Source organism: Hippoglossus stenolepis, chromosome 7 (genome assembly GCF_022539355.2).
Source record: "Hippoglossus stenolepis isolate QCI-W04-F060 chromosome 7, HSTE1.2, whole genome shotgun sequence".
Classification (NCBI taxonomy): Eukaryota; Metazoa; Chordata; class Actinopteri; order Pleuronectiformes; family Pleuronectidae; genus Hippoglossus; species Hippoglossus stenolepis.
This window is the reverse complement of record NC_061489.1, coordinates 25,958,882-25,973,682: the sequence shown is the minus strand read 5'-3', so window position 1 is coordinate 25,973,682 and position 14,801 is coordinate 25,958,882. Positions and strand designations below refer to the sequence as shown.

The 14,801-nt window shown below is 46.6% G+C and overlaps 1 protein-coding gene across 3 annotated transcripts in view; it reads right to left on the bottom strand.

Annotated features, from left to right (window-relative positions):
• fat2 (FAT atypical cadherin 2) overlaps nucleotides 1-14,801 on the bottom strand; it is a 75,640-nt gene that overhangs the window by 41,477 nt on the left and 19,362 nt on the right. For all 3 annotated transcript variants that reach the window (XR_007032840.1, XM_035160522.2, XM_047340638.1), the window contains exons 4-11: nucleotides 13,950-14,008; nucleotides 13,338-13,649; nucleotides 12,177-12,384; nucleotides 6,304-6,443; nucleotides 5,780-5,842; nucleotides 4,715-4,927; nucleotides 4,422-4,632; nucleotides 370-4,037 (exon numbers count right to left, since the gene is read on the bottom strand). Coding sequence is in view for 2 of the 3 variants with exons in the window: in XM_035160522.2 (XP_035016413.2) it covers nucleotides 370-4,037; nucleotides 4,422-4,632; nucleotides 4,715-4,927; nucleotides 5,780-5,842; nucleotides 6,304-6,443; nucleotides 12,177-12,384; nucleotides 13,338-13,649; nucleotides 13,950-14,008 (4,874 nt within the window). In the remaining variant the exon portion in view is untranslated. The remainder of the gene's footprint in view (nucleotides 1-369; nucleotides 4,038-4,421; nucleotides 4,633-4,714; nucleotides 4,928-5,779; nucleotides 5,843-6,303; nucleotides 6,444-12,176; nucleotides 12,385-13,337; nucleotides 13,650-13,949; nucleotides 14,009-14,801) is intronic.

The following is a 14,801-nucleotide window of genomic DNA, read 5'->3' as shown; positions in this document are numbered from 1 at the left end:
TAGAGATTGTTTGTTAATATCACTTTAATCTCTGCACTGTCAGGAAGTGTTTGATTTTGAGAAACAGGAAACACTAAATATTTGGCTGAAAAGTTAATATGCTTAAAAAAAACAACTTCATCACTTCAGCTCTATTAAAAACTCTTGTTTCCTGTTTCTTCAAGTAGTAAATACATTGGATGCAGGATATCAATATGAAGTCTGGAGATAAACGGCTTCTTTCATGCTTCTAGTGTTTTGCTAATCAGATCGATCTGATAAAGTTGATTGATGTTCTCATTAAACTCCGACAGAGAAAACAATAGTTTTTCAGAAATCAGTATTTTTCTTTTCTCAACATCACAGTTAAACTCTCTCTCCTTCTCTCACCTGTATGACAGTGGTTCCAGCCGGCATGTTCTCAGCCAGGAAGGCTCTGTACGGGCTGGCATCGAACACCGGCTGGTTGTCGTTCACATCCTGGACCTGGATACTGACGGACACCAGTGAGGCCACGTCGGTCCCGTTGTGGTTCCCCTGAGCGATCACGTCTATCTGGTACCACTTCGTCTTCTCGTGGTCGATGGTCTTCTGCACCAGCAGAGTCCCGCTTTCCTTGTCCAGGCTGAAAACTCTGTCCCTGTTGCTCTCCACCGTGTTCCCGTTCACCAGGCTGTAGATGAGCGGCGTGTTGGAGTTGGCCCTCACGGAGCCGATCTCCGTCCCGATGGGGACGTCCTCGGCAGCTGAGAAGGTGTAGAGAGGCTCTGAGAACTTTGGGAGAGGAACCTCGGGAGAAACCACTTTGACCTGGACGGGGACGGTGGAGTTGTAGAAGGGAAGGCTGCCGTCCCGAGCCTTGACCTTGAAGTTGAAGATCTTGTTCTCTTTGCCCACGAGGCTCTCTTTCACGCTCACGACTCCGGTGAAAGGGTTGATCTCAATGATGTCTTCGGTCATCTCTTCGGCTTCGTCGACGCTGTACGTGACGTCTGCGTTTTTGCCGTCGTCTGCATCGTACGCCATGATCTGAATGACCGGGGAGCCTTTATTTACCGTTGACTGAATCGACACCTGGTATTCCGACGCTTTGAACTGAGGCACGTTGTCGTTCTCGTCGGTGAGAATAATCTTCACGGTGCAAAAGGCCACTTTTCCGCCGCCGTCCTTCGCCATCACTTTAATAGCGATCACCCTCTGGGCTGGGTTCTCTCTGTCCAGCGGCTGTGTGGTAACGATCTGTCCGTCAACGTCGATGGCAAATTTCTCGTCGGCGAGTTTGTTGATGATGGTGTAGTCCACGCTGCCGTAGGGCCCGTCGTCAGGGTCGATGGCAGCCAATCGGATCACACGAGTCCCCGCCTCGGCGTTCTCAGCCAGCTCGGCCTCGTAGACGCTCTGCTTGAAGTACGGACTGTGTCTGTTGCTGTTTATCATGTCGATATTGACCGGTGCAGTTTTCTGAAACACGCCGTCAGACACGGCCACTGTCAGGTTGTAGTAAGGATCCAGGTTCCTCTTGCACACGTTAGAGAAGGAGATGATTCCCGAGGATTCGTTGATGTTGAAGTAACGGCCTTCGTTCCCCGAGAGGATTTTGTACTTGAGGTTATTCAGGTCGCCGGTGTCGGGATCCGAAGCTTGGATCTTGATGACGATGTGGCCACACTTTGCCATTTCATCCAGATTGGCTCCGTACTGGGAGGTGACAAAGTCTGGTGGGTTGTCATTGACATCTGTGACATTTACAAACACGCTGGTTTCACTGCTGAGAGGAGCAGAGCTGTGGTCAATGGCTTTGATTTTCAAAGTAAAGTGCTTTGTGTTTTCATGATCCAGGACTTGTTTTGTGACGATCAACCCGCTGCTCGGGTCGACGTCGAAGAAATCTGTCTCGTTTCCCTCAGTTTTCATTATCTCGAAGGTCAAATCTTTATTCTGACCAGAGTCCCTGTCGGAGGCAGACACTTGAATCACTGAAGAACCAACAGGAAGCGCTTCAGCAATGTTCACGCTGTACTTTGGCTTCGAGAACACCGGTGCGTTATCGTTCACGTCCTCCACTTCGATTTCTATCGAGGCCTCGGAGAAAGCTCCGGTCACAGAATCCGTCGCTCGGACCGTTAACACGTGCATCGTCTCACTCTCGTAGTCCAGCGGGTTGGTGATGGTCAAAACGCCCGTTTTGAAATCGATGTGAAAGTGTCTCGAGGCGTTTTCCTCTTCAAGATTGTAGATGAGCCGATAGCCCTCAGGATTTCTGGCCTGGACGTGCAGGATGGTGGTGAAGGTCGGGACATTTTCAGGGACCTTCAGCGGGTAAAGAAGAGTCTGGAAAACGGGGTTGGTTCGATTCCTCACCTGAATAGCAAGCTGCGCCGTTGTGGTGTGAGTGGGCTCAGCCTCGTCCACAGCCAAGACCCTCAACACGTACTTGTTCAGGGCCTCAAAGTCCACCGGCCTCTGAAGGGACACGTCGCCGACATCGGGATCGATTCTGAACAGGTTGTAATCTTCCTCTAGTGAATACATGATGGATCCGTTTTCACCCAGATCTTTATCGACGGCAATTACTTGGTATAAAACATCTCCCGGTTCCGTGTCCTCAGTAATCATCATTGAAAACGGTAGATTTAGAAACTGTGGAGCATTGTCATTGACATCATCTATGAACACCTTCACCTGAGCTGTGGCCGTCCTGGCTGGGGTCCTCATGTCTTCTACCTTCACCACCACATTGTACACGTCTTGCTCCTCCCTGTCAAAGGGGACACCCGTTGTTTCAAGAACGCCCGACGTCTGGGACACCGCAAACCTCCCCATTGGGTTTAGCACAGAATATAAAAGAGGCTCGTTGAAATGGCAGCCTGTTGCTTTCAGTGCCGCTAACGTTTTGACCGTCTTGAGGTTTTCTGTGACGCTCGCTGAATAAACGCTCTGCTCGAACCCGAGGTCGCTCGCTGTGAGGTTTGTTACATTTATCATGACGGTGGCCGAGTCTTTGTAGAGGCCGTCGGAGGCTTTGACAACGAGTTGATAAAACGTCCTGAATTCAGACACGTTGCTCACGGTGATGACGCCGGTTTCGGGGTGAACAGAAAAAGCGTTGTTAAGATTCCCCTCAGTGATGCTGTATGAGACTGACGAGTCGGCGTCATGGGCCGTGACGCGCACGACCTCTGAGTGTCTGACAGCCGGGAACATGACGGACGGCTCGTACACCGGGGCGGTGAACTGGGGGGGGCAGTCATTCAGGTCCAGGATGCGAACAGTCACCTTGGCGGGCTCGGCCGCAAACAGCGATGGCTCCCCCGAGTCCTTCACCTGCACCGTGAAGTGATACTCGGCCCTGGTTTCAAAGTCGACTGGTGAAATTAAAGAGATGGTTCCCATACCGGAGTCCATCTTAAAAACGTTCAGGATGTCGGGCTCGAGGATCTGATACACCAGCAGTGAGTTTACATCTCTGTCAGCGTCGGACGCCTGGATGACCAGAGGAATGTTTCCTTCTCCCATCACCAGGCTGTTCATGGTCGCCGACTCACCGATGTGCCCCGAGTACGCCCTCTGCTGAAAAGCAGGAGCATTGTCGTTCTCGTCCATCACGTAGATGTGGACGAGGGTCCTGGACGAGGCTCCGGCTGTCGTGGAAGCTGTGACTTTGAGTTTGTAGGAAACACAGTTCTCAAAATCAAGGTGCTGTTGGGTTGAAATCACCCCGGTGGAGGGGTTGATGTGAAACATCCCATTTGGATCTCCACTTTCTATCCCATAATGCACTGCAGCGGGGCTGGAAGCCGAGATGGTGACGACCGGCGTTCCGAAGGTGCTTAGCTCACTGATCTCTGTTAGGTATTCGTCCAGAAGGAAGGTGGGGGGGGAATGGTCGGAGATGCGGATGTGGACGTGGATGGAGCAGAGGTCGCTGCGCTGAGGGAAGCCCTGATCGGTGGCCTTCACCGTCAGGTGGAACAGGTCCTGAGGCTGGAGATCCAAAGGCTTAGAGACAGTGATGGAGCCCAGCTCAGGATCGATGGAGAAGATGTGGTCGATGTTTCCTGCAGGATAGAAAATAATGTTTTACACAAATAAAATACTCACAAATCTTGTCGTTTTTATCAGGGTACTTGAAGACTTGAAGTTCTTATGATAGACGGTTATTATAAAAAAACCTGACAGTTCGATTTTACCAAATTATTGATCTGTATTTTGGTAATTAATGGTTTAAGTAATTTATCAAGCAAAACTATGGTTTCAGGTTTTCAGATGTGAGAATTTTGTGAGAACTTTTCGTGGTTTTAAATGATTGTAAATTGAATATTTGGATTTTCTGTCAGATGCTCTGTTCTCTGCAACACGTTTTTTTCACCACTTTGATCAAATGTTGTCAATAATTGTCAAGATGTTTCAGCTCTGAAGGTGATAAGGTGTGAGGAGCGTACCTGAGTGCAGAGAGTAGCTGACGTCTGCATTGCTGCCCATGTCCTTGTCCAGCGCCTTGACGCGGATCACCTCGGAGCCAGTAGGGGCCAGGTTGGAGATGGTGGCCTCGTACCGAGGGCTGAGGAACGCTGGCGAGTGGTCGTTGCAGTCCTCCACGTGAACCACCACCTTCACAAAGTTCCTTTTCACTGGGATCTCCTGGTCACGCACCTGAGGAGGAGCGAGGACATGTTAGAGCGTGGAGAATATTCAGTTGAACTGATAATTGCATGGATGAAAACTGTGTCACTACCATGACAATGAGAGTATGAACAGAGATCATCTCATAGTCGAGCTCCTCCGTCATCACCAGGACGCCGCTCTTTGGGTCCAGGTGGAAGAACTTGGTGCTGTCAGGGTGGAGGCTGCTGTGGATGGAGAACACCAGCTTGCTGTTGGCGTCGGCGTCCTGAGCACTGATCTGCAGGATGTCCTTCCACGGGGAGGTGTCCTCAGGAACCCTCACCTTGAGATCAGAAGAGGACAGGGGTGACAAAGTTTTCCAGGAAAATAATATTGATAAAAACAACAACAACAACAGGGTTTGAGAAATTTAAACTGAATTCTTGAACAGTTATGTTTTGGTTTGAATAACAATGTTTATTCATAATTGTGGTCGGACTGAGAACAGAAAACTTTTTGAGGACAAGAAAATATTGTGTTAGAGAAGTGGCCGGATCAAGGAGGGTGATGATTACTGTGATTAATAAAAACAACAGTGAAGCAGCCTCGAAAAAGGCTGAAGGATTCAAATATATATGTTTGTTTTTTAAATTCAACCACGTTTCATGGAAATCTGTCCAGTAGCTTTTGTGTAATCTTCCTTTTAAACCAACAAATAAACAGACGGGGGTGAAAACATAACTTCTTTGGCAGAGGTTAAAATTTACACCCAACAAAACTATAGATTCCAAAGTAGAAGCAGGATTATCCCCAAAAACAATATAAAAGAAAAGAAGACAAGAAAAAGAGAGTGATGCTCATTAATCCAACATGAAGGTCACATCTGAACCTGATGTTGCTTTCAGGATTAATGTTAATATTTACTGTTCGTATTATCAGTGTTCAGCCTCCACTCAGGGACACGGCAGAGAAAAGTTTGGGAAATCCTGGAACCGTCTTTGATGAGAAGTCGGTTTGTTTGACTGGTTTTAATGTAGACATCCCCGACATAAACAATCTCGCTTTGAGACTTTAGCTCCTGTGATTACAGGGAGCTCTGACACACATAATCACACACAACTGTTTCTGTAATAACTCACCTGCCAGCTCTGCTCCTCTGATCTATTTATTCAAACATTACACATCATCCTCTCACCTCGTACAGCGGCTTCAGGAAGACCGGCCGGTGTTCGTTCATGTCCAGCACCCGGATGTAGGCCTGCAGTTTACAGATGGAACACACAGGGTTTCAGACAACAGTCGCTCAGCGTGAGCGACACTAAATATGGACGCCAGCGCTTCAGAGCTGCTTCACATGCAGCACCTGATCTGCTGCCGCCCTCAGGATTGAAGATTAGACTCTAAACCCAAGATTTTCAAATGCAAATGAGAAGATAAATAAATTTGCAGGATATTGTTGTTTAATGCAGTTGGTTCAGCTCAGGGAGGATTAATACAGTATTAGTACAACGAGATTAGGGTGTTTTCACTTGTTCAGTGTGTTTTATTTTATCAAAAATATCAGAGCAAAATGGTGTTTTGTTGTTGTGTATTGATTTAGGCAACTATAAGTCAACTGGTTTGCCTCCATGTTTGTTTTAATGTAAAAAGAAGGAACTTAGGACATTTATCTTCTTTCATCCTGGGCCAGAGACCAGTTACTAAAGAACAGATATTCACCTGTGTGGTGGCCGTGTGGTGGCCGTCGGTGACTCGCACCGTCAGGTTGTAGTTGGAGCGGCGAGCCGCATCGAGGCGGCGGGCGATGGAGATGGTTCCACTATTCCTCTGGATGTCAAAGTCCTTTTCTTCATCCCCACCTGAGAGGGAGACAGATGAATACAGAGGTTTATTCCATCAGCAGCCGCAGCTGACCTCACAGTGTGAGAGCGTGACCAGTCGTCAGATGTGATATCTCAGGTGATATGTCCCAGTCTGCAGCTCGGAGTTTGACTGGTTGTAGCAGTGATGTGTTGTGGCATCGTCCTTCAGCAGCTAAAGAGTCAAAGGAGGCCTGTGGGGGGGCGCTATAATAAACTTTCACGTCCGTAACTTTAACTGTCGTAACTGCAGCAGTCCAGTTTTCATTTTATGTATTTTTTAACTGTGAGATATGTAAAATATGTAAAGGTGAATCCCACTTTGACTGACTAGGCCTCAGGCAGCAGGTCAGCAGGTCGACTCCCAGCCGCTCAGAGCTTTTACGACAGGTCATCTCCCTCCTCAATACAGACACAAGGGCCTGAAATATATAAACTGCCTGCTCACACCAAGGCAATGCATGATGGGAACTTTACACTGCACCAGAGAGAAAGGATGTGTTGCATTAAATCATATGATGTATAACACTTGAACCAACTGAGACACACGGAGCAACAGCAGCGACGATAACGTCAGCAGCGGCAACATTTCTGTTTTGAAACCGATGTGGAAAACGTCTTAATTAATTGAATTAAGACGTTTTTAATCACAGTTGCAGCAATTTTATCTTTTTTTGACAACTGGTCCAAGGCGATATCTTCAAATAATGATTTTAAGGACACACACAATGCTTTCTGTTAAGAAAAAAACTAATTTCACAATAGAAACTTTCCTCTTTTCGTCTAAACCTTGAACTGAAAAGTCTCCAACCGACGCATTCTGGGTTTGAAAAGCTTCTCTGCTCTAAATGTAAAACTCTTTCTTGTTTATTTGCATCACTGATCTTTTATTGAACCTGATTTATCTGATAATTACAAATCATCTAATTATAAATCTGCAGCAACACAGACTCACTCCACGTCCATCTGGCTTCTCTCTCTTCTCCAATTGGCTTGATCCTCTTCCTCTTCCTTTTTCTTTGTTCCATCCCTCCTTCCTTCTGCCTAGTCTTCGTTTATTTTGCTCTCTCTCTCTCTCTCTCTCTCTCTCTCTCTCTCTCTCTCTCTCAGCAGGTTGTGTGTTCATACGTGAGAAAGGTAAACCTCATGCCTGCTCAACCAGATGGTATTTATTAAGACATCCAGCTTGCAAAAGGCCAAACACACAAACACACAAACACACACACACACACTTCTATTATGTGATGTCTGAGGCTGCACATTTTCATTTGTGCATGTACACAAAGACAAAAGTGGAATAGATAAAGCTAAATAAATAAATCCCTCTAATATTTAACCGCTTGTTTTTCCACCTCCTCCTTTTATATTATTACAAACACACACACACAAACACACAAACACACACACACAAGCAGATACACTAAAGCCTCAGTGACCGAGCTGAACCACTGATCCATGGATCCTCTCTTGCTTCTCCCTTCCCCTCACAGAGTCCTACTCAGGCTGTGCATCTAGGTTATCAGAGGACCTGATCAGCAGAGAGGGAAGCAGACGCTCCGCTTCAGGGCGAGTCGAGGAGCCGACCACGAAATGACCAGAGAACAGATGTCCTACCGCAACTTCCTCCAGAATCTGCTGGCAGGCATAATAAAAGGAGGTTTTAATTCCTCAACCTGTCCTGCATGTGTCGGCCTCGGGGTCTCCTCCGGGTAACCGACCTGACGGAGGAGAAGCTCTGCTCGGGGGGGAACACGCTGTCCTCACCCCGCGCTCGGAGAATCGGGTCAACGTTCCTGCTGAGAGAATCATTTTCTCTGATTTGATCTGCTCTCGTATTATTTTAGTCACTGCTCAGAGGTGGGGAAACAGGTGAGGGTCAGAAATGAAGATCGATCGACTCTGACCTTCGACTCGCTTCGTTCCTGCTGCGTGATACAGTTTGATAACTTTCTGCTAAAGTGAGTGAAGAACAGAGAAAGAAGACAAATGAACAATGTTGTTGTTCTTCTCTGGTTTCTTTTCAAACATCTCATGACCTCTGTGATTCAGATTGCTGCCGCCCCAGGGGATAGGACCTCCAGGGGTTTGGAAAGTACGGAGAAAGTTCGAAGAGTTTATCATCAATCAAAATCCACTCACTCATTTTCAATCTATCAAACTAAAACGTCACATTACTCATGAGAGAATGAAGCTTTCTCTGCTGAGGAAGAACATGAGATACGGTGGAATGTTTCCAAGGTGGAAAGGAGGTCGTCATATAATACTGTCTGTGATAATATCAGCAGGTGTAAATCCTGGAAAAACACTTGTCATACAATATTGCGTTGTGTTGACACATGGCCGTAAGCAAAAGGAACCAGGCTGATTCCTCTGGTGTGAAGGAAAAGGTTTCAAAGGAGGAACAACGAGGTGGAGAGAACAGATTTGTAATGTAAGTGTGTTTGTCCTTCTTTGATCATAAAGTTTAAAGCCAGAACCTTAACTCAGGAGCAAATATCCGTCTTTAAACTTAAAATATACAAGAATGTGTCTTTCACCTCTCAAAATGTACTTTGACTGAATAGCTTTTACTTGGTGCTTTTATGCTTAATACTTATTTTGAATCCTTTGTCATTACTTTTAAATTAATTTGAAATATTTATCTGCCGTCTTGATTTTAGATTTAGAACCATATCATTTTGAGTATTTGATTTTAAAAGATATTGTATTTGTTTTTCTTCTTGCCTTTGATGCTTTGTATTCTTGTGTCTACACTGATTACTTTATAATACTTTATAATACTTTATCAACATATTGTCAGGCCCTAATTGGACTTAGAACTACAGTCTCACCCTTTACCCCCTGGGGAAAGATTTCTTATACTTATAAGTGTGACGTGAAGTCGTTTTCATTCTCATTGTGTTTCTATCACAAGCTATTGGAACCCCCTGCTGGAATCAGACCCACAGTCTGAACTCGTCCTCTCAGAGCGGATGCTCAACCCTCCCCCCCCGCAGAGGACAAACCTCGCCCTCCAGCAGAGAGCGGCGTCCTCACACCTGCAGGTGCCGACCCTCATCTCATGCACATGGCACCCAGCAGGGATCCAGCGCACGGATCAGGGATCACAGCGAAGGCAGAGTGATGCTGCATCCATCCACAAACAGACATGCAGCCCTCGCCTGCTACTCGATATGCTGTCGCTGGTGTTCTGCTTCCTGAACGCACCTCGCACATTCACAGGAGGTGTTTCGCCTATTTTGACAAAGAGCCGCGATAGACATCTGTGCTCTGCTGCTGGAGAGGGGAACGTAAAGCGGGCCGATAAATTCCTGATGGTATCGGTATGGGAGAGGAGGGCTGTGACACAACACCCCCCATCTGCCCAGACTGGGATGTGGATCACTGGCACCTTTTACACAGACTGTTCAGGGCTGGAATGTCGCACCTTCACTTACTCAACATGTAGAAAGGTACAAACACAGAGTGAGAGGAGAGTGGATCTGGCTTTACACTAGAAGGGGAGGGGGGGGGGCACGCCAACACAGCCGTGTTACACGTCACGCCTCTGACTCCAGAACAACAACATCCGATCTAATGTCACACACTGAGGGGCAAATATGACAGCTTTGTTTATTTCTGCAGAGGAGGTTATTTTCTCACCCCTGTACGTTTGTGTGCGTGTTTGTCAGCAGGATTACGAAAAAGCCACTGAGCAGAGCCACTGGACTTCGGTTCAAGGAAAACCAGAACACAGTGGGATCTCTGGATAAATGAGGGCCTCGGGAAAAGATAGAATAATAGAATAAAAACCTTGGAGCATCATGGTTCTCTGAACGACAAACACCATCAGACAAGAGGAGCAGGGGACGGGTGGAGCTGAGGGTCGACAGGTCATCGGAGTGATAATTACTGAGTTATGTTCACAGATCACACAGGGAGAGAAATGCTGAGCAATTACGCAGCTTTACAACCAAACACTCTGGAGCTGTGATCCAACACTGAGCTGTCAGAGCTACTGAAACTACAGCGTGAACGAGTGGACTACAGTTACCCTGAGGCTGGATTGGATGGGTTCTGATTCTTATATATAATAATAATATAAGTCTATTTCCTTTTGATGTTTTTATGCTAAACTCATTTTGATTTGTAGACGGGGCCTGTGTTTAGGACGTCTCAGAATCAAAGTCTCCTCTGGATGATCAGGACTCTTCCTGACATAATGAATGTCAGACCTCCGGTGGCAGCAGCTCGGAGCCGTCGCCTCGGGGATGCACAGAGAGTCTGTTGTGTTCTGTCGTGTTCTGGCACCGATCGAGCTTGGAACAGGAGGAACCTCGGACTTTCTCCTGCACACGCTGCCCCGCCTGGCAGGAAACCACCTGGCGAAACGCTGATGTGGTTTCCTGCCAGGCTCAGAATGAGAGGAGACAAACGGGCACCTCCGGAGTCCAGAGGGCCGATTTCCACTTCAGCTAAAAAGATGTCTTCACGCCTGTTACTTCCCAGAAAGCCCTCTGACAGTGACAGTCCTTCTCACAATGGTTCCGGGTGGAGAGAGGGCAGAGAGGAGGGAGGAGGAGAAAGAGGAGAGGAGAGGATGGCTACTTGTCTCTCCTGTGGTGATCTGGCAGGTGATGAGAGGAGGAACGCTGCTGGTTAATCCTCTCAGAAGAAAAACCTCCTGCTGAAACCACTGACACCAGGACCCTCTCTTCCTCCTCCTCCTCCTCCTCCTCCTCCTCCTCCTCCTCCTCCCCTCTTCCCTCCACTCATCCACTCATCCATGACTCCAACACTCACACTTCTACGACAGTGAGATTGTTTTATTTGTGTATAACTTATAAAACAAAGAGAGTCTGCTAACACTGGAGGGAAAGTATTGCAGAAAGTTGGCTGTGCACATACCCAAGGAATTAACTGTTTAACAAGTATCCTACATATCTATAAACTCAACATATGAGAATATATACAACTTAATACATAACACAGAACAAAACACCAACTTCTGTACGTCCAGTAGAAAAAGAGAAATTACATCCTCGATAGAATAAATCAGGTGAGAGCAACTTTTAACAAATTGATAAAAAACTACTCTGTGAAACAACACAACTGCGTTTTAGAGGCTGATTGAGAAGAAGTGGGTTTGATCAGATAAATAAATTGCAACTCCACAATCCACACTTCCTTTAACACTCGTTTGTCTCCGCCCTGCTCCGACTCCAAAATCATTCCCTGCCGACCTTTGGGAAACTGCTCGTCTCCGGTTCAGATGGAGACTCATCAGGACGCTCGACGGCTGTGACCTGTGTGAATTCTCCGGTGTGAAGCGACACTGTACAACTCAGCACTTTGGTGTAAATGGCAATATGGTGAATGTCAGATGTGGTTTACTAATATGTTTTTCTTTCTGCCTCGGCTCCAGGAGATGAGAGACTTGCTCTGATCTACGAGACGTTACTCTGTGATGACCCAGTTCAGATTTATGGAAGTTTTATTTTCTCCCCTTTCTTTTAAGTTTGAGTGTATTGTGGAAATATTAAAAGTTTTTCTCTTCTCCGAGGTTTGTCTTCGGTCAGAGATCGTTACCCTGATGGGTGTGATGCTCGTTTTTCATTAGAGCTTGAACTTTATTCTGTTTTCCTCGTCTCACCTGCTCAGCAAACAGCTTCCGATCGATTATCAGCTCAACACCCGAGTGTCGGCGCCACAGTGTGTGTGTGTGTGTGTGTGTGTGCGTTCGCTTACACTCACCTACGATATCAAACCACCTCAGCTGTTGCGTCTCCGTCATGATGATGCCCACCATGTGTGTGACGTTGTCCTTTTCCATGACGGCAAAGGTGAAGTGGGGCTCCTCGAACGTGATTGGCTCGGCAGACGGGGGCGGGCGGGCGATCCACTCCATGTCGAGTCGGGATGTGGACGATCGGGAGGGGTGGCCTTCGTCTGTGGCTTTGATCTACAGATTAAAACGAACATCGATAATGAGAGTTTATTAAGAAAATAATAACATAAAATGACTCCAGTTTCTGTTCATCATGAGTTCACCAGTATTAAACTGTCAAATAAACTGGAAACGTGGTCAAAGTGAGCATCAGAGGAGAAGTCGCCTTGGTAAGAAACGGGACCAGGAACTTGACAGTCACTCTGGATGAGCTCCAGGAATCGACCGTGTGGAGACGGGAAAACTTCCAAGAGGTTTTTGGCCACAACAACAAAACCGTGGCTCCCCACCAGACCTACTCCACAGATTTGGCCGCCTGCGACTCAAGATGAAGTCGCCATTTTGACACCGAGGAGAAGAGCCAGTGAGATTTACAGATGATGGTCGACAGGCTCACAGAACAGCGGAGGAGTAATAGGAGCGATTCATAAGATAATAACTTCGATGGGGATAACGGCCAAATTCAGTGTGTGTCACAGAAATAATAACTTTCTGACTTACACATTTGGGTTTTACTCTTTTCATAGGAAGAGAAAAACAGAGAATAACACTGGCTTTATCATTTGATCATGTCTAACAGCTGCTCTGTGCATCAGTGGAGGAAGTTTCTGAATCCTGCAGAGTGATGACAAGGACTGAGACACTCACTGTCCTCAGAGCAGGTGATGCTCAAGTGTCTTTTAAGGGGATTAAGCCCGGGTAATTTAGCCTCTTTAGCAGAGCTGGTCGGCTCCGTCGAGGCTTTCAAGTCTCTGCACCTTCTACACGACACGTAAATCAAGCACAACTCTTTAAAAGTGTTTACCTCCAACCTGTTGAAGTGCAAACTCAAGATCTCACTTGTTGAAAGACGTGAGGCCCCCTTTTCGTTTCAGAGCCACGCAACTGCATGAGGGTTTCTCAGATCTGGCAACCGTTTGCAAAACATCTGAGTTAAAGGTGTGAAAATATTTATCGTAAGCACCAACCGTGAGAATGCTGTAGTTCCCGGGGGAGAAATCCCCGTGCGATGTCACCTCGCCCGTCACCGAGTCGATCTCAAAGCGCTCGTCCTTGTTGTCTTGGAGCATGTAGGTCACCACAGCGTTCGAACCCTCATCACCATCACGGGCGACCATCCTGTAGACGTCCTTTTTACCCTCCTGGTGGCGCTGTTCAAGCAGCTTGACGTGGAAAAGTTTGTCGGTGAACTTTGGTCGGTTGTCGTTGGCGTCCAGAACTCGGATCACTACGGTGGCGGTGGAGCGAAGCGATGGAGATCCGTTGTCTGACACGATGACCTGAGAATTCAGAAGAACCGTTTTATTTTACTTTGCAACGTTTGGCTCGATAATAAAAGTTTCAGATCTCCTTTTGTTTTTAAAGGAGATTTCTTCCGTCAGTATAAGTGACATGTTTAAACTCGCACTGAGAATAAGACGCAGTGGTGGGGAACAGATGTGAGTTTGTCTCTGACGGACGGTAGAACATGTGTTATTGTGGATTTATTGATACTCTGAACCGTCGCTTCTTTACAGGGTTTGTTTCTCTTTCAGCTTCAGTCCGAGGGGAAGAGAAAATGTTGTTTATTAGAGTCTCACCTCGATACAGTGCTCCGGCTTAGCCTCCCGATCCAAGGCTGAGCGAGTGCTGATAACACCTGTACACACACACGCACACACACACACACACACACACACACACACACACACACACACACACACACACACACACACACACACACACACACACACACACACACAAAGACATAATCAATGCTGTTAGTGTTTGGGAGTCTCAAGTGAGAGTCTTAATTACACTTAAACAAATAAACACTGACAGAAGGGTTAGTGCTTCTGTTATTATAGGTGTGTGTGTGTGTGTGTGTGTGTGTGTGTGTGTGTGTGTGTGTGTGTGTGTGTGTGTGTGTGTGTGTGTGTGTGTGTGTGTGTGTGTGTGTGTGTGTGTGGGGCGATCACAGCTAAGCAAACACCTTTTGGTGTGTGGATGTTGTTTCTGCTGTTACTCTGTGTATCCACCTAATAAAAGTACTTCCTTGTGTGTGTGTGTGTGCATCATCTTTGTCATGAGTCTGTTCAAGAGTAAGAAAAAAACGTTTGTAATATTTCTCCAACAATTTTTACTTCACAGTTATTTCACTGCTCATGCGACACAGTTCAAAGCTCTGGAACAAAAAGCCAGTGAGTAAAGATTCAATTTAAGGTTTTATCCCAAAACAACAAATCAAATATCTACATTTATGACGAACAAAACTACCACATAAATAGAAATAAGGATCACGATGAATTGTCACCCTGTCGTGTTTAGAGCCTGAGAACATGAGATAAACCTGGAGAGGAAAAGAGGTGAAATCATTTTGAATCAGTAAAATCGCAGCCAATCAGAGATTCTCCCTCACTCACCGCCTCCTACAGATTTACGATCATTGGACC